The sequence below is a fragment of the Lissotriton vulgaris genome, chromosome 3_1, assembly GCF_964263255.1.
Source record: "Lissotriton vulgaris chromosome 3_1, aLisVul1.2, whole genome shotgun sequence".
Taxonomy (NCBI): domain Eukaryota; kingdom Metazoa; phylum Chordata; class Amphibia; order Caudata; family Salamandridae; genus Lissotriton; species Lissotriton vulgaris.
In genome coordinates this window covers 34,507,178-34,527,529 of record NC_141689.1, presented here as the reverse complement: position 1 = coordinate 34,527,529, position 20,352 = coordinate 34,507,178, and the positions used below count along the sequence as shown (strand labels likewise).

General features: G+C 51.3%; 1 protein-coding gene across 1 annotated transcript in view; it reads left to right on the top strand.

The window, feature by feature from the left end:
• Positions 1 to 20,352, top strand: part of SPAG8 (sperm associated antigen 8) — a 273,990-nt gene that overhangs the window by 28,724 nt on the left and 224,914 nt on the right. Inside the window, exons 2-3 of the mRNA XM_086960019.1 lie at positions 538 to 628; positions 9,350 to 9,527. Of these exons, the coding sequence (XP_086816145.1) occupies positions 538 to 628; positions 9,350 to 9,527 (269 nt within the window). The remainder of the gene's footprint in view (positions 1 to 537; positions 629 to 9,349; positions 9,528 to 20,352) is intronic.

The following is a 20,352-nucleotide window of genomic DNA, read 5'->3' as shown; positions in this document are numbered from 1 at the left end:
TCCTGTTACGCACTCCTCCTTGCTAGCTCCTTGTCTGTTGTAGCTGTGTCTTTTGTTCTACTGCCTTGCTGTTACTGCCTTGCATGTTCCTGTTTGATCACCAGGCTCAGCTGACAACTTAGGTGGTGTTTGTTGTCCACTGTGAGTATTGTCTATGAGTTACTATTATAACATCACCATAGGTGTCAGCTCCACAGACCCGGCCTTTGCACTTATGTCCTATATGTGGGGATTTATCGTCCATATCTGCAACAGCAATTGTGGATGAGGAACTCCCTGAGCTTGAGTCTTACCACGTGGAACTCACAAGTGCTTTTTCCCCCGTTCCCTTTCTTGTTATTGTTGTTATACGTATGTCTTGCACATCCTTCCTAGGTGTTAGTTAGTCTGAATGTTAAATCAGCTCATGAGTGCCTGTTATTATGTCTGATATTTGACTTTTTTGTTCTGTATATTCTGTTTACTTTGTCTACCTTGCTACCCGTCCTTTCCAGAGTCCCTGGCGTGTTTATTCCATTGTTCTCTTTTTCTCACCAGACTTACCATCAACATGGAGGCCCAGGAGGTGCAGCACAAACCAGCAGTCATACCGCACTATAAACATCTGCTGGACAACTGGCTGGAAGAGGTAAACGAGAGGCACTCTTGTAGCGATTGAATACGCGACTTTACGACTCGGTATCAAGATCAGGGGCGGGACCTGGGTAGGGTCAGCCATGTTAGGCTAGGGTAAGACCACTCCTCATGTCTGATATTCCTTTAGTATGGTGTCAGTGGCGACTCATTTGCTAGGATCAGAGTGTTCTACTAAACCTGGAACAACATTTGTTCTTCCGCCCCACATTATTCTAATATCGACCTAGGAGCCTTTAGGTGTTCTCTTTCCTAAGTGCAAACCTGATAGATCAGTGTATGTTCAAATGTGCCCATCCCTAGTGGATTTTTGGACCACATGCCTTGTAAGAAGTTCCTTGTGTTGTGATAGCCCTTTCTGCTCCCAAGGACATTAGCTTCTCCTGTTTATGTAAGAAGACTAAACCTCATGGACAATGGCGCGCATCGCTCTCCCTTCGAAGATGTCTGTGGCCCTAGTTAGACATGACTCTGTAGCAACATTATCTTTGGAAGTGAGTTGTACATTCATCCACCCTTGCTCCTGTGGTCACTATGTCCCTTTCTCCTTGACTCAGGAGCCCTATCCTTTGCTTGTCTTTTATTCACAAGAGGACAGTGGGGGAGAGGCTGCTGTTTGCTGCTCAGCGCCCAGAAACTTCAGAGCCCATGTCACTCACAAAGATGCATCACACCAAGTGTGATTTGATTGGCGGAGACGGTAGGTGATCTGGGCAAATAAAATGCCCTAAATTGAGCATGTGGTTGGGCTCTTTGAGGGTTTAGTCTGAAGAGGTGTTTGCTAATTGCTGTCATGAGGCTCGGTGTGGAGGTCTTGTTGGTTTCCCTCCCACGCCCCCCATTGCATATAATGTCCCCTCCCTCCCACCCGGCCGCGCAGCAGCCGCGCGAAGCGGGAATGCCGACGGCACGCCAAAGGCAATCCTGTCTTCGCCCGTCCACGACCAGACTGCGGCCGGAGCCGACCACACTGCCCGATTAACCAGTCCGGTAAGGATTTTTTATAGTCGCAGCGATTTACTTACATTTCGACCAACGGGCTGCGCCCACCATCGAGTTACTCCTTTGAATCCGCACTGTGATCACATACTATGTATGCACTGTGGTTTCTCTTCTAATGCTTTGGTTGACCCTATTAAACCTCCCTCCCGGTTGCTCTCCTGGGGCCCTAAATTGGCTATACCCATTAAAATTGCTCTGATAAACTGCCGGTCTTTGGTTAAGCACTCTTTTTTGACATCCAGCAATCCCTATCGGATAACGACTGGGATTTACTGTTCTTAACCGAGACCTGGCTTAATGAGGACACCAACCCCGCCATCTCTTTGGCTGTTCCAGAGGGTTTTGGCATTATCTGTGCCAACCGTCAAGGCGGCAAGAAGGGGGGTGGAGTGGCCATTATTTACAAAAATAAATGGTGCATCTCGTCCACACAATTTGACCCTATTGACAGCATAGAAGGGCTCCCTTTCTGTGTCAAATTTTCTGCCTCGGTCTCCTTCACAGGTCTCTTACTTTACCGACCCCCCAACTCTAACCCCTCTCATCTCCCAGCTCTTCTGGATTACATTACTCATTCCTGTGCACGCTATGCCAATTTCACGGTTCTAGGGGACTGTAATTTGCACGCTGAAGATCTTTCCTGCCCGGTCCGCTCTAATTTTCTATCTACATTGGCTGCTTGCGATCTGCGGCAGCAAGTTGCCTGCCCCACCCACAGAGCTGGCCACATACTGGATTTAATCTGTACTAATCTCTTGGATATTACAATTGAAGATCCTCTTCCATTTATTTGGTCGGACTATTTTCTCATCCCTTTTTCTATCCTCCTAACCCGTCTTGATAGACCCATCTCCACTCCCCGAGCATTAGGAAGAAACTGGAGTATAATCTCCCAGACTTCTCTCGAGGAGTGTCTTAAAGATAGCAGTCCGCTCCCTGCGGCGAATCTAGATTCTCGCATCAGCAACCTTAACAAATGGATTTGCGAGGCAATCGATCCACTGGCTCCTCTCAGGCGGATAAAAACCTCAGGGCCTCACCTACAGCCCCCTGGTACTCAGACGAATTACGTCAACAGAAATCCCTTTGTAAAATATTGGAAAGACGCTGGAGATCTGGGTATTCTGCGGAGAGCAAACTGAAGTATTGCAGAGCTCTTAAAGAATATCGGAAACAGATCATTAAACATAAAAGAGGCTTCCTAGCCGAGAAGATCAATAAAACTAACAACACCCCGCGAGAGATCTTCTCAATTGTCAGATGTTATGTTATGTTATGTTAGTTACATTTTTAATGCGCACAGCTGCTCCAGCGAAGGAGCGTCCTGGCGCAGGGAAAGGTAGACACAACACAACACTAAATCCAGCAACAAAAAAGCAGAACACTTAAAACAGGGAACATTAAAACAAGAAGGTTTTCAGGGCCCTACGAAAGGATAATAAATCATCCAAGAGACGGATTTCCAAGGGGAGCGCATTCCAGAGGGTTGCAGCTTTCACTCGGAAGGAGCGACGCCCCATCCGACTAAGTCTAAAACGGGGGACAACCACCAAGGATTGTCCAAGGAATCGGAGTGAGCGGGTAGGAACGTAGGGAGAGAGCAGTTTGTTAAGTATCACAGGTGCCGACTCTCGAAGAATTTTAAAAGCCAGGCAGAGAGCCTTGAATTGAATTCGCTTGTTTATCGGGAGCCAGTGCAGGGACCGCAGAGTATTAGAGGTGGGGCAGGTCCGGGGCAAACCGACCACCGCCCTAGCCGCAGCGTTCTGGACTCGCTGTAAACGAAGGATCTCAGCTTGGTTCGCTCCTAAAAGGAGTGAACTGGCGTAGTCCAGCCGAGAGATAATCATTGCTTGAATGACCAGCTGTCTTGTAGGAGCATCAAAAAATCTGAGCAGGGGTCTTAGCCCGCGTAATACTCCAAAACAGCAGGCCGCCACTCTCTTCGTGTGGGTCACAAAGCTTAACGTGTGGTCAAGCCATACTCCCAAATTCCTGAGTTCCAGGACGGGGACCGGCGCTGATCCCAGCTCAGGAGGCCACCATCCGTCCCCCCAGTGGTCCGCATCCCTTCCAACGATCATCACCTCCGTTTTTGTCGCGTTCAGCTGGAGACAGTTGTTATTCATCCAGCTGGCCACCTCTCTCAGTCCACTTCGGAACCTGAGGGCATCCTGCTTGGCATCCCCGCTGATCGTAACCGCCAACTGAGTGTCGTCGGCATAAGAGACCATAGTTAGGCCCCATTGCCTGGCGACCTCAGCCAGCGGCTGCATGTACAGGTTAAAAAGCGTGGGACTCAGCGAGGAGCCCTGAGGGACCCCCAGGTCCAAAGGATGGTACTTGGACTGAAAAGGAGGGGTGGCAACGCAGAAGGAGCGATCACTGAGGAAGGAGCGGAACCACTGCAGAGCAGAGCCACAAATGCCAATGTCCTGCAAGCAGTGTAGAAGGATGCGATGGGAAACAGTGTCAAAGGCAGCGCTCAGGTCTAATAAAATAAGCGCTGCCGTTTGACCTGCATCGAGCACAATCCGCAAATGCTCAACCATTGCCAGAAGGGCCGTCTCAGTGCTGTGGCCAGCACGAAACCCATTCTGCGTGGGATCCAGGACATTAACTTGGGTCATATGCTCCGTGAGGGCCAGATTTACGTGGGCCTCCATGACCTTGGCCGGCCAAGGGAGCAAAGATATAGGGCGGTAGTTTTCTGGTCTCAGCGGATCCAAGGATGGTTTTTTTAGGATCGGGGAGACCACCGCTTGCTTCCACTTGGCAGGGACCAGGCCGGAAGTCAGGGAGAGGTTAATCAGAGAACACACTATTGTGCGTCCCTGAAAGGCAACATCCCTGAAAAGGGCAGATCTTACCGGGTCTGCAGGCGAGCCAGACTTGACTCGCAGGGCCCACTTAGCAAACTCCTCATTAGAAAGAGTGGGAAGGGAGTGCAGCGATGGACAGCTGCTGGAGCCGCTCCAGGGAATCACTGGTGGCAGTGTGCTCGGAAACGCCTGGTAGATTTTCTTAACTTTATCCAGAAAGAAAGTGGCTAAAGCTTCGCAGTGGGAGATGGAACTATCCAACTGCGGGGGAACTCTCTTTGCCATCAGGTCTTTTATGGTTTTAAAGATGGTTTTGGTGGGATTGAGGCTATTTCGGAATTCGGCTGCGTAAAACGCCGCCCGGGCCCTGCATATAGCTCGATGGTAGAGCTTAACTGAGGCCAGGTAGATGGATTTTTTATCGGCATCGTACGTCTTACGCCAGTCCCTTTCTGCCCGTCTACAAGAGGACTTCATGGCACGCAGCGCACTGTCATACCAGGGGCTAGCCTGCCGGGGACTGGACTTGCTGGAGATGATAGGTACCAGGGCGTCAAGTGCCCTGGTGATCCAGTTACAGAACCGGTCATAGCCCAAGGTGGCATTCAGCAGAGGACCTAGAGGCTCGGCACCCATAATGCGGTGAAGGTCCTCTAGCCTAAGTTTGTTCCAGTGGCGCCGAGGTATCCGCAAAGGAGGTGGAATAGTGGGAGTAGCAGGGATGGGAAGCCAAGCAGACACCAGATAATGGTCAGACCATATCACAGGATCAACCGCCACAATCTGGGCATCCGAGAGAGTCGTAAAAAACGGATCAAGAGTGTGGCCGGCCACGTGTGTAGGCTGAGAGACAAGCTGGATCAGCTGCAGGGCCTCTAAGTCAGCCAGAAAACCACTGATGGCCAGAGACTCTAACCTATCGAAGTGGAGGTTTAGGTCGCCTAAGATCGAGAAATTAGCGCAACCACTAGCCAATAGGCTCACAGCCTCTGGAAAAGCACCTCTGAAAGCTACATCGATGCCTGGGGGGCGGTAAACAACCATCCCTGACAGCGAGAACTGGGGGCTGATGGTAACCTTAAACAGCGCACTCTCACATCCAGCAATCTGCAGGACCGTCCAGGTACATTGAAAAACGGATTTGATAAATAGGGCGATACCTCCACCTCTAGAATGGCGATTAGATCTAAAACATAGATAGCCCGGGGGACAGGCAAGATTGACTATAGCATCATCAGTGTCTTGCAGCCAGGTTTCAGTTAAAGCCAGCAGATCTGGTGTCTCATCCAAAATAAGATCTGCCACAGACAGATGGTGTTTGACTAGAGATCTGGTGTTAAGATTTAAAAATCGTAGACCAGATCCCAGGCTACCCGGCACAGGAAAGACACCGGGAAGAGCTCGTAATGCGGGGGAAGTGGCGAGCTCGCGAATACCTACAGGCCGGTCCAACGACCATCTATTACAAGCACACTGACACGGGCCACACAACGGATGGTGAGATGTGGCAGAGCAGCGTGGGAGAGTATCTCTGATGGCATGAAGCGTGGCACTGGAATAAACCATCATCCTATCAAACCGACGGATGAGGGCATACAGTGATACAAAGAGAAGATAACCCCCGGCGTACCGCGCGTGCTTGGCGCGGACGGGCGCAGACGGGCAGACTCTGGCTCGACTCCGGCGCGAGTCAGGCGCTACCGCTGCGCGAGCAGAGTGAGCTTTAAGTAGCAGCTCACCTGGGCTACAGGAAGCGCTAGAGCGCTCCGGCAAATGGCACAAGGAGGTAGAAACCACCCCAAGATGGCGGCCAAGCGCCACGAGGAAGCTGCAGAAAACGGTAAACTCCGCGAAAAAACGCGGTGGGGGGCACAATTTAAAATGCAAGTGTGTGGGCAATCACACTTACCTCATTTCCTAAGATCATTTACCGACCCCCAGGCTTTGATCCAACAACAGCCCGCCTCTCAAGAACTCTGTTCCCAGCTGTCTAAATACTTTGAGGATAAGATTGCCCAGATCCATGCCTCGTTCCCCATCAACGAGAATACAGGGTCTACAGTGGATCCAACTGACACGAACTACTCTGGCCCAGTCCTCGCTGACTTTACAATGATATCTGAGGAGTCTTCCTTACAGGAACTACTCCGATGCAGGTCAGGATCCCCAGGGGATCCCTGGCCAGTAAAACAATATAAAGCCTTGGCATCCTTCCTCAACCCCTACCTCAACCCATTATGGAATTCCTCTTTGAGTACGGGCATTTATCCGGAAGTTTGGAAACAGGCCTTCCTTGTTCCTATTTTAAAAAAGGCTAACTTAGATCCAGGTAATCCCGCTAACTATAGGCCGATATCACTCCTTCCTGCCCCTGCCAAGATACTCGAGCGACTTGCCCACCAGCAAATTGTTGGTTTTATCGAGACCCATGGCCTTTTCCATGACTCCCAAAATGGCTTTCGTAAAGGCTATAGTACTGAGTCGGCCCTTATTGAGATGGCGGACTCTGTCCGTTGGACGCTAGACCGAGGATCAAGGGCGGTGTTGGTGCTGCTGGACCTATCAGCAGCATTAGACACAGATCCCATCCCCTCCTATTAAAAAGACTGAAGGCCTTGGGAATCCAGGGCAATGTCCTAAAATGGATTGGCTCTTTTTTGTCAAATCGTTCACAACTGGTTCATACCCCCCCTTCACTTCTACTCCCAGACCATTGAAATGGGGCGTCCCTCTGGGCTCGTCTCTGAGCCCTCTTCTTTTTAATGTTTATTTTTCCCCGCTAGCTGATATGATTTCCAAATCCGGCATTAAAACTACATCCTCCGCCGATGACATTCAGCTGCTTTTCACTTTTGAGGACCCATTCACTTTTTCTTTTGATCCCCTCAAATCCTGCATCAGAAACATTGCTCACTGGATGGATCTTAAATTCCTGAGATTGAACGCAACCAAGACTGAAGTGCTTTTCTTTAACCAGCCCTCCCCTCTAGATTCTAACATTTGGTTGCCGGAAGATCTGAGTCAAGCCCCCATCCCTAAGGACTCAGTCAGGAATCTTGGAGTTTGCTGGGACCAACAGCTGTCTTTAGGCTGTCCGGTTCAATCAGTCTCTGCTGCCTGCTTGTCAAAGATCAAAACCTTAAAAAAACGTATCAATTATCTGCCTTGCGCCAATAGGAAAACAATTGTTCACGCATTGATTATCTCCCACTTGGATTACGCGAATGGACTTTATTTAGGATTACCCTCTGGCCTTTGTCACAAACTTCAAATGGTCCAAAATGCTGCAGCTCGTTTGATTGGGGGCCTCTCGCGCCGACAGCATATATCTCCATACCTCTGCAAACTGCATTGGCTACCCATGAGCAAACGCATTGAGTTTAAAGCTATGATACTAGACTACTGTGGAGAAGTGTGGCTCACTGGTTAGAAGCGGCAGACCCTGAAGCAGAAGTCGGCCCGGGACCAGGGTTCAATTCCCGACGAGGCAGGGTCTAGGGTCAATGTCCGCGGACTCGATAATTCTCGCCTAGGTGGCTACGCTAACCATGGGTCCCACTCTGCAACTCTGGGCAATAGCTTGCTTAATCTCCACAACGGCCCCAGCAGCGCCGGGGATGCCTGGCTTCACCTTGGGGGTGCCCTCTCACAGGGAAAACCAGGACGGGTTCCCCAGCGGTATACAGCGCCAGGACGCCACGTAACGAGGTAACAGTGCGCTTTACAAGTATACATACATACATACATACTGCTCCACTCAGGGCAAGGGGTCTGCCCATCTTAGATCCATTCTTCGCCCTTACTGCAACCTTCGATCGCTTTGTTCCAACTCCAAATGCCTATTGGTTACACCTAGATTTAAAAAATCTCGTTCTGGTGGCAGAACATTTGAGTTGGGCGCTGCCCAACGATGGAACAAGTTGCCTCTCAACTTGCGCATGAGTAGAACTGAACCGGAATTCCGCCGCGCTTTGAAAACCTTTCTTTTCTGCCGGTAACTGCCTGTCTTCAGGTTTCTTTCTTTAGGGATCTCATCACAATCAATTAGCGCCCGGACACCCCGTTGGGGTAGCTGCGCGCTTTATAAAAGACACAAAATAAAATAAATAAATGTTGTGTGTTCCTGGTGGGTATCAGTCGGACTTTAGATACTTCGCCATCTTTAAGAGTTTCACCAGACTCCTGATGCTACAACGCAGCGCTAAGTTATCCAGATACAAAGGGAAGCAGTAACTTCCACCTGTGGTATGCTGCTCAATTATAGTATCAAGAATTTCAGTCCATGCTTGTGTATTTTCTTCCTTCGGTTATGCCTACATGCTGGTCACATTTCCCATAAAAGATTTCCTTACTTTTCTGAGGCAAAACGTACCTGGAAAAATCCTAAGATATGTGTTTAGCCACAACCTTTTAAATCCTGACTTTCCTGGTAACACCTGTTTACTGGCCATGTAGAGATTGACAAAGAATTCCTAATGCAAACCTTAGTCTGCAGCATATCCATTTCCTCTCCCCTATCACTTTCCCCTCTCCTGTGCTTCCGGTTTGGTTTTTAAGATAAAGGAAGAGAAGGATTGTAGATTTGTAACAAGAACCCTCAGTTGCAAACCTAGATTGTATTGTTACTTAATGTATTTTATACGTAGTGAAATTAGAGAATGTGTTTTATTTTATAACTAGAATAATATGTATTTTTAACATGACTGAAAAAATAGATGGCAACAAAAGAAACCCCATCCAGTTCCCTTGTGACCCAGCAAACGTCAGCACAATCTATCCTAAATTGTCCTTCCAAGTTTATTGTTCTTTGTACAGATTCTCCCTGTCTCACAAAGTTTAGGTTCCAACCAATCAGAAGCCATCTTCTTGATACTTGCCTATTTTTTTTTCAGAGAGCCACTGCAGAGTTGGACAGTGAGCCACCAGTCACTGAGAAGTTTGGCGAAGGGAATGTCCATCGCCATGGGCACCGCGGGCTACTCACTGTGGATCTTGTTTCCTCCATGTCTAACAAGACAACAACACGCGATGCCTACCGCAAGCCAGCAGGCGATGGAGTGGCCCATCAAGGTAAACTTCATTTATTTGTCACATCCAACAGTGTCCTAGCAAACTGCTCCGAGGAGCCTCCATCCAGCCTGGCTAGTTCCAGCTAGTCATTGGCATGCATGCCACCTAACCTCTACCTACCCTAAATTCTCTTGCTTGCTTCTTGGTGCCATTTCCCAGCCTGGCTAGGTCCAGCTAGTCATTGATATGCATGCCACCTAAGTCATACCTACCCTGAATCCTCCTGCTTCACTTGGTGCCTCTGCCCAGCCTGGCTAGGTCCAACTAGTCATTGTTATACATGCCACCTAAGTCATACCTACCCTGAATCCTCCTGCTTCTCTTGGTGCTCTGCAAGCTCCCAACTCTCCTGCTGGCTGCATCCTTCTCTGTACTATCCTTGTACAGCTTGTCCTTAACTTGCTGGGATTCCTCTTCTCTCCTTCATAGACCTGCCTCTTCTCACAGCATTTACTTCTCTCTCTAGGTTATCAACCTTGTTTATTTAGTATCCCTACTGACACCTGCACTAAATATCTTAGGTCTTTATTTTAAAACATAGTGCACATTTTCCAAATCACAAAAAGAAAAGACAACAAAGATGCAGTCAACATCCAATTCTGTCAATCAATTTGTTTCAATAAATTCACTGTGAGAGCACTGGATATTTTTGGGCCATAGTCATAGTCCAAGTGCTTCTCCTTCATACTACATTCATATTCTCATTTTACATGGCACACATTGAATCATACCACTTGTGCAGTATTCACCACAGAGGCACAGGAGTATGGCCTCTGTCCAGAAGAACATCTGTGCGGGGCAGAGTGTAAAGCGGTGGCTCCAGCTCATGAAGTCCTCTAATATCAGCGACTGCCAGTCATTTATGAGGTTTATTACCTGTGCAGGGCTGGGTAGGACGTGTATACCCCTCATCAATGGGAATTATCACCTGTGCAGGGCTGGGTAGGCGGTATATACACCCCTCATCGATGGGGATTATCACCTGTGCAGGGCTGGGTAGGCAGTATATACCCCTCGTCGATGGGGATTATCACATGTGCAGGGCTAGGTAGGCAGTATATACCCCTCATCGATGGGTGTTATTACCTGTGCAGGGCTGGGTAGGCCGTATATACCCCTCGTCGATGGGGATTATCACCTGTGCAGGGCTGGGTAGGCAGTATATACCCCTCATCAATGGGAATTATCACCTGTGCAGGGCTGGGTAGGCGGTATATACACCCCTCATCGATGGGGATTATCACCTGTGCAGGGCTGGGTAGGCAGTATATACCCCTCGTCGATGGGGATTATCACATGTGCAGGGCTAGGTAGGCAGTATATACCCCTCATCGATGGGTGTTATTACCTGTGCAGGGCTGGGTAGGCCGTATATACCCCTCGTCGATGGGGATTATCACCTGTGCAGGGCTGGGTAGGCAGTATATACCCCTCATCGATGGGGATTATCACCTGTGCAGGGCTGGGTAGGCAGTATATATCCCTCATCGATGGGGATTATCACCTGTGCAGGGCTGGGTAGGCAGTATATACCCCTCGTCGATGGGGATTATTACCTCTGCAGGGCTGGGTAGGCCGTATATACCCCTCATCGAGAGGGATTATCACCTGTGCAGGGCTGGGTAGGCAGTATATATCCCTAGTCGATGAGGATTATCACCTGTGCAGGGCTGGGTAGTCAGTTTATACCCCTCATCGATGGTCATTATCACCTGTGCAGGGCTGGGTAGGCAGTATATACGCCTCATCGATGGTCATTATCACCTGTGCAGGGCTGGGTAGGCAGTATAGACCCCTCATCGATGGGGATTATCACCTGTGCAGGGCTGGGTAGGCAGTATATACCCCACGTCGATGGGGATTATCACCTGTGCAGGGCTGGGTAGGCAGTATAGACCCCTCATCGATGGGGATTATCACCTGTGCAGGGCTGGGTAGGCAGTATATACCCCACGTCGATGGGGATTATCACCTGTGCAGGGCTGGGTAGGCAGTATATACGCCTCGTCGATGGGGATTATCACCTGTGCAGGGCTGGGTAGGCAGTATAGACCCCTCATCGATGGGGATTATCACCTGTGCAGGGCTGGGTAGGTAGTATATACCCCTCGTCGATGGGGATTATCACCTGTGCAGGGCTGGGTAGGCCGTATATACCCCTCATCGATGGGGATTATTACCTGTGTAGGGCTGGGTAGGCAGTATAGAAGTGCTATTTGTGGGATTTATCATCTGTGCAGGGCAGGGTAGGCTGTATATACCAGCCATTGATGAGGTTTATAACATGTGCAGGGCAGGGTAGGTAGTTGTGGACTGAATCTCGTGAAGCCCCCTGTGTCATTATATACCAGCCATTTATGAAGTTTATAACCTGTGCAGGGCAGGGTAGGGAGTTTATACCAGCTATTGATGGGTAATATTGCCTGTACTGTAAAAGTAGACCTCAGCAAACCTACCGGTGCTAGGTGTTCGCTCTTCTGTGCACTAGTCTTCAGACCAATAAATAGGGATTGGCACGGAAGTTGGAATACCAAAGAAAGAGTTTAATGAACCTCATGAGGTGGAACTACATCCATACACAACCCTTCAGCAGTGTATGAAGTAGCACAAGGAGTAGAAGAACTTGTGGGTCTTTTATACCCACACAGGAGCTCAAAAAGGGGCGGTACAAGTACACATAGGAAGAGTTACATACATAGATGGTCATACAGAGAATGCACAGTCAACAAAAGGGAGGAGCAATGAGTTGCTGACATTGGTTAAAACAGCCGGACATTTACAGACTACAGCAGGAGCATAGGCAGCTACAGACTTCTTCTGAGCATGTGCAGTGTAACAGGGGCTAAGTATTGACAGTCCTCTAGCAAAGCACAATGGTAATCAACAGCGACGACGGAAGAAGCACATGGCGAGCACATGGTCAGGTAAGATGGCTGCCAGAAACACTATGGCTTCAGCTCATGCCAACAGTAATCTTGGTCAATTTACAACAGAACAGGGCAGGTAGGCAGTGTATACCTCCCATTGATTGGGATTATCACCTGTGCAGGGCAGTGAATTCCTTACATACCACCCTTCGATGGGGATTATCACCTGTGCAGGGCTGGGTAGGCAGTATATACCACCTATTAAATTGGGATTATCACATGTGCAGGGCAGGGTAGGCCTTATATACCAACCTTCGATGAGGATTATCACCAGTACGCTAGATGGTAGGCTGTATATACCAGCCATTGATGGAGATTATCGCCTGTGCAGGGCTGAGTAGGCAGTATATACCCCTCGTAGATGGGGATTATCGCCTGTGCAGGGCTGGGTAGGTGGTATATACCAGCCATTGATGGGGATTATCGCCTGTGCAGGGCAGGGTAGGCAGTATATACCAGCCATTGATGGGGATTATCGCCTGTGCAGGGCAGGGTAGGCTGTATATACCAGCCATCGATCGGGATTATCGCCTGTGTAGGGCTGGGTAAGCCGTATATACCAGCCATTGATGGGGATTATCGCCTGTGCAGGGCTGAGTAGGCCGTATATACCAGCCATCAATGGGGATTATCGCCTGTGCAGGGCTGGGTAGGCAGTATATACCAGCCATTGATGGGGATTATCACCTGTGCAGGGCTGAGTAGGCCATATATACCAGCCATCGATGGGGATTATCACCTGTGCAGGGCAGGGTAGGCCATATATACCAGCCATTGATGGGGATTATCACCTGTGCAGGGCTGGTTAGGCCGTATATACAAGCCATCGATAGCATGGTAGGCTATATATACCAGCCAACAATGGGGATTATCACCTGTGCAGGGCTGGGTAGGCTGGAGTATATACCACCCTTCGATGGGGTTTATCACCAGTACGCTGTAGGGTAGGCCGTATATACCCCCCATCCATGGGGATTATCGCCTGTGCAGGGCTGGGTAGGCCGTATATACCACCCATCCATGGGGATTATCGCCTGTGCAGGGCTGGGTAGGCCGTATATACCACCCATCAATGGGGATGATCACCTGTGCAGGGCTGGATAGGCAGTATATACCACCCATCAATGGGGATTATCACCTGTGCATGGTTGGATAGGCCGTATATACCAGCCATCAATGGGGTCTATTGCCTGTGCAGGGCTGGGTAGGCCGTATATACCACCCATCCATGGGGATTATCACATTTACAGGGCTAGGTATGCCGTATATACCAGCCATCAATGGGGATTATCGCCTGTGCAGGGCTGGGTAGGCCGTATATACGTACCATCGATGGGGATTATCCTCTTTGCAGGGCTGGGTAGGCCTTATATACCAGCCATCGATGGGGATTATCACCTGTGCAGGGCTGGGTAGGCCATATATACCAGCCATCAATATGGATTATCGCCTGTGCAGGGCTAGGTATGCCGTATATACCAGCCATCGATTGGGATTATCGCCTGTGCAGGGCTGAGTAGGCCGTATATACCACCCATCCATGGGGATTATAACCTGTGCAGGGCAGGGTAGGCCGTATATACCAGCCATCGATGGGCATTATCGCCTGTGCAGGGCTGAGTAGGCCGTATTTACCACCCTTCAATGGGGATTATTACCTGTGCAGGGCAGGGAAGGCCGTATATACCAGACATCGATCGATATTATCGCCTGTGCAGGGCTGGGTAGGCTGTATATACCAGCCATTGATGGGGATTATCACCTGTGCAGGGCTGGGTAGGCCGTATATACCCCTCTTCGATGGGGATTATCACCTGTGCAGGGCAGAGTAGGCCATATATACCAGCCATCAATGGGGATTATCGCCTGTGCAGGGCTGGGTAGGCTGTATATACCACCCATCCATGGGTATTATCGGCTCTGCATGGCTTGATAGGCAGTATTTACCAGCTATCAATGGGGATTATCACCTGTGCAGGGCAGAGTAGGCCGTATATACCAGCTGTGAGAAGTTAGCCTGGCATATGATGTCCACTATTCTAATGGGCACCTTGCACCAGTCTAATAGACCCTTATTGATGGTGGTTGTAAAGTCATCCTTATAGACAAGCTATCCTAGTTGTAGCGTGGACCAGCAGTCTTAGGCTAAGACTTCAGAGAGCATGTGAAGCAAGCAGTTTTACCAATTATAATCCTCTGAATACCAAAAGGACACTGTAGGAACTGGGGTCCCCAGTTCCACGGGGGTACCCTGGCTCGAGCGGGTAGGCACCCGAAAGCTTAGGTGTTAAGTGACTACACAGCACACGCATTCACTGAAACAATAAATGCACCCAAAGACTGAGACCACACCAGTGAGGCTGATTAAACAAGGTACTTTTATCTAGAATAAGATCACGGTTGATAGTTCATTCAGGGTGGACAAGTCATCAAGGTAGCATCAACTCAATTCACATTTCCTTAAAAATCATACTTTTCATTACTCAGCCATAAATATATAAATACATAAATAGTAAATATGAAATAACTGTAGACCTAGCATCAGCCTTGCTCCTAGTCAGCACCTGCAAGAAATTCCTTAGTGGAAACCACCATCAATATTGCATTTAGCAGGGGCAGATCTGATGCATGAGGTCGCAGTCAGCTTCTCAATAAATAAGCAATATGAACATCACACCAGGCCAGGATAGACATTTCCTTACTTAAAGTAACCATTACACTATATAACTGTGGGCATTCAGTAAACCTCTCATGAAGCCAGAAAGAACATCTCATTGTCTGCAGTAGCAAGTACAGCTCTTTTAGTAACCCCTGGTAACATTTCCGGAGGTAACTCCACCAACCCACAGTAACGGGGGCCTACGGCATACTAATTCGTGAGCTAATTGGGGGCCAACGGGGCCCAGTCACTAGTTTTCCCAGGGGAGGGGCGCACTCGGAGCCTCCCGCCCGCCTCCCCGGGGATGACCTTTGCCTTCGGCCCTCCCGGGCCCTTGCTGGGCGTTACAGCGTGTTTGGCAGGGGGAGGGGGCTCACGCTGACTCCGGAGCCCCCTTGGTGGTACTCTCAGCCTTGACGGGAATTAGGCCGATCAGGGGAGGCCCGCGCAGCTCCGGCGCGGTTCCCGGGCCTCCCCACAGCCCCGATGTTGCTTCGGTGATCTGGAGTTTCTCCCGGCGTCTCTAGGCCAATCCCTGAATGTCCCTAGGAGGTGGGGAGCCGGCCACCAATCCCAGCGCGGCCGGCAGAGGAGTGCAGCAGGCCCAGCCAATGGCAGGGCAGCGGGGGCGGAGTCCAGGATGCACCCCCTCACCTGACTCAGGTCGCAGGCTTCAGGGCCTAGCGCGGCCTGTCAGAAATTCCGGCGGCCCTCTCCTGACACCGGGGGGGGGCCGCCGTGGGGGCAATGTTGACGGTGCTGGCCCCAAAGAGGGTGCGCCGGGCCGCGGCGCTGACTGGGGAAGCCCCGAGGACTCCTGGGCCTCAGCGGTGAGTCTGGCCTTGCCGCAGCACTTCTCAGCCACATCGCTAAGTTCCTCACAAGGCGGGGCAGTGATCAGGGCAGCGCAGGTGCAAGCAGTATGGCGCTGACAAATTATAGCGCCTCAGGGACAGTTCACAGCGCTTTGGAGATAATTGACAGGACGGCAGGCTGCAGCGCTTGGGGGACCAGTACAGCGTTTCTCAGGGCGCAGCAATTTCGGCAGTCCACAGCGCTTCTCAGGGGCTTCTCAGGGGCACAGTAGGAGAGCGCTGGGAAGCCAGATTAGCGGCCCAGTCAGTTCAGTCAAGGCAGGACAGGACACCAGAGGGGATGATGCAGGGCAGCGCAGGGGCACAGGGACGACCCTGGGGGCACAGATGGCACAGCCCGGTACCTGGTTGATCCCCAGTTGTCCTGGATAGCACAGGTGGTTTTCTTCTTGGCGCTTGGTGGTTCTGGCGCCCTTCGAATGTACTTGCATGAAGGTGGGGGGGGGGTGGGGGCAGTTGGAGTTGAAGGCTTGAAAAGTTTCCTCAGCAGGTCACTTCAGGTGGTCCCTGGGTTCCCCTCCCGCCGGGCCAGATCAGTGGGCTAGTTCAGTGTTCCTTACTCAGGTTGGTGGGCAGTGCCTAAACCCTGTTACCCGCAGTGGTATAGGTTTCTGACTAGGCCCTACCGCCTAAGTCTCCTGCGTAGGGTTCCCCAGGTCAGTGATGCCCCAACTGACTGGAAAGTTTCCCTCCCTTTTCTTTTATAGCCCCGGGTCAGGTGACCACTCTCTGAGATGGCAGTTGGTGACCACTCCCCTATTTCGGAAGGTTCCAAGAGCTTCCTCACTCTAGCTATGGGCAGGGAAGGTAGGCTGGTGTCGCAGCAATGTTTAGGGGTTCCAGCCAGATCCTGGCTACTAGAGTGCGTCTACAAAGACCACGCTGCAGTAGCAGGGGTCAGTGGCAGCCATATTGGGGGAAGTGTGCACCTGCGCCTTAGCATTGATTAGCAATAGGAAGGTGCTCGGAGACCTAAGGCCAACAAAAAAGAAGGTGAAAAAAAATGAGGCTAGGGCGAAACAAATAGGGAAAGACCAACCTAGGGCTGACAGGTCTAACATGCGTCCCCCCCCAGCTGAAAGTCGGGAGACCTACCCAACCTCTAGGGAGTTCTCGTCACTAAGGCGGAAAAACGAGGAGAGACCGTCCGCATTAGCGTGGTCAACTCCGGGTGGATGTTCCACCCTAAAGTCCATCCCCTGTAGGGAAATGGACCACCTCAGCAACTTGGGGTTTTCGCCTCTCATCTGCATGAGCCAGCGAAGGGGTCAGTGGTCGGTTTGAATCAGGAAGTGAGAGCCAAAAAGGTATGGCCTCAACTTCTTCAAGGCCCAGACCACAACGAAGGCTTCTCGCTCGATGGTACTCCATCGCCGTTCCCGAGGGAGGAGTCTTCTAGAGAAAAAGGCCACAGGTTGGTCTTGGCCATCGTTGAGTTGCGAAAGCACAGTGCCTATGCCGTGCTCAGAGGCGTCCGACTGCACGATGATCTCTTTCGAGAAGTCAGGTGTTGCAAGCACCGGAGCAGTGCGCATCGTGTGCTTCAGTGTCTCGAATGCCTCTTGGCAAGCAGCCGTCCAGATCACTTTTCGTGGCTGCTTCTTGGACGTCAACTCAGTCAAGGGGGCTACGATGGCACCATATCCCTTGACGAACCGGCGGTAATAGCCAGTGAGGCCGAGGAAAGCTTGGACCTCAGTCTGGGTTTTGGGGGGCTCCCAGGCCAAGATGGTCTCAATTTTGCTTGGAGGGGTTGCACCTTACCCCCGCCCACCAGGTGTCCCAGGTACACGACAGATCCCTGTCCAATCTGGCACTTGCTAGCCTTGATGGTCAGGTCAGCTCGTTGCAGAGCCTGTAGCACCTACTGGAGATGCTGCAGGTGCTACTGAAGATAGCTATGTCATCCAGGTACGCCGCTGAGAAGGACTCCAGGCCAGACAGCACATGGTTCACCAACCGCTGGAAAGTGGCCGGAGCTTTCTTAAGCCAGAAGGGCATCACTCTAAATTGAAAGTGGCCCTCGGGGGTGGAGAACGCTGTTTTCTCCTTTGCTCCGTTGGCCATGGCAATCTGCCAGTACCCTGATGTCAAGTCGATGGTGCTGAGGTACCGGGCTGCTCCCAGCCGGTCAATCAGCTCATCAGCCCGTGGGAACGGGTGAGCGTCTGTCTTGGTGACAGAGTTCAATCCCCGATAGTCCACACAGAACCGAATTTTTGGTGTGGTGCCCGGTGGGGCCGCTTTCGGCACCAACACATCCGGACTAGCCCAAGGGCTACTGGAAGGTTCGATCACCCCCAGCTCCAGCATTTTGGCCACCTCACCGTGGATGCTGTTCTTAACTTTATCGGACAGCCGGTAAGACTTGGTTTTTACAGGCGGACTGTCCCTTGTGTCCACATCCTGTGTCCACGTCCTGTGTCCACATCATGGGTATACAGATGTGTAATTCCAGGCGTGAGGGAGAACAACGAGGCGAACTGCTCCAACACCTGACGGCAGTCCCTCTGTTGCCCTGGGGTAAAGGATGGGGAGAGGACAAATCCCTCCACTGATCCATCTTTTTCCTGAGCCGCCAGAAGGTCAGGAAGAGGCTCACTCTCTTCCTCACTCTCTTCCTCCTCGCTCCCATCCTTCACTATGAGGAGAGCAAGCTAAGATCGCTCATGGTGAGGCTTCAGGCGGTTGTCGTGGAGCACCCGATGGGGCTGTTGGGGGGTCTTCAAGTCAACAACATAGGTGGTCTGGCCTCGACGCTCCCAAATCTCGTACGGACCAGTCCACCGGTCCTGGAGGGCACTAAACTCCCCAGGCTCCATGACCCACACCTTCTGTCCAGCGTCCAACTGCACCTTCCGAGCGTTGCGGTCATACCACTCCTTCATGACGGCTTGGCTAGCCTCCAAGTTGTCTGAGGCTTCCTTCCACAGCTTGGCCATCTGGCTGCGGAACGCCAGCATGTAGCTGACGACATCACGGGGAAGCTTCTTCGAAGTCTTCTCCCACCCCTCTTTGACAAGGCTGAGGGGCCCCCTAATGAGATGGCCATAGAGCAGCTCAAATGGGCTGAACCCGACTCCCTTCTGTGGTATCTCGCGGTATGAAAACAGCAGGCAAGGGAGGAGGACGTCCCACTTCCACCTAAAGTCCTCTGGCAGGCACCGGATAATCCCATTCAGAGTCCTATTAAAGCGCTCTTCGAGCCCATTAGTCTAGGGGTGGTAAAGAGTAGAGAACCAGTAGGTCACTCCGCACTCCTTCATCATGGCCTGCATGTAGGCCGACATGAAGTTCGTGTCCCTATCTGACAAAACGACCTTGGGGAATCCCACTCTGGTAAATATCCCCATCGGGGCCCGCGCCACCACAGGTCCTCAGAGGAATAGCCTCCGGGTACCGAGTGGCGTGGTCCACTAACACCAAGATGAACCGGTGTCCCGCAGAGGTCGGAGGGTCCAACGGCCCAACGATGTCGATTCTGAACCGCTCAAAAGGGGTCCCGGCCACCGGGAGCGGTTCCAAAGGGACCTTCACTTTAGTCCCCGTCTTGCCACTCGCCTGGCAAGTCTTGCAGGTCTTGCAATAGGTGTCGGAGGCAACTCTCATCCTGGGCCAATAAAAATGTGGGACTAGCCGCGCAAAGGTTTTGTCCTGACCCAGGTGTCCAGCGAAAGGTATTTCATGCGCCATTTTCAATAAGAAGGCCCGGTAGCATTGGGGGACCACTAAGGCCCTCGAGGATCCATGCTCCGGAACATTAGGCTCACTGTAAAGGAGGCCATCCTCCCAGTACATGTGAAAACTGCCCGTCTCCTGATTGGTCGCTTGGGCTTCGGCCTGTCGCCGCATGCTTTCAAGTGTGGGGCACTCTCTATGCGCCCTACAAAGTTCCTCCCGGGTAGGCCCTCCTTCCACATGCCACTCGGCAAGGGTCAGCAAGTCCCCCACGGGAACAACATCCACCTCCACGGACTCCGGGGGTACCTCCACATGTTCCCCATCCTTCACACGGGGTGTGTCCTCCACATCACTCTCCTCTTTGGGACCAGCATGGGGTTGGGCCGTTGCTTCAGGCTCCAATCCAGGTTGAGATTCCTGCCGGGCAGCCATGGACCTCGTGACCACGCAAGTCCATCCTGGTAACCCCAGTATCACAGTGGGGACCTTAAACTCCACTTCCTTCCAGGCGGTATGTTCCAGGTCATTTCCTAGCAGACAGTCCACAGGCAAGGCAGGGCTTATCGCAACTCTCAACGGGCCTTTCACTCCTCTCCACTCAAAGGGAACCTGAGCCACGGGATAGTAGCTCAGACTGCTGTCAGCCAACACGGCCGGATGGAATACATCAGGTACCACTTGCT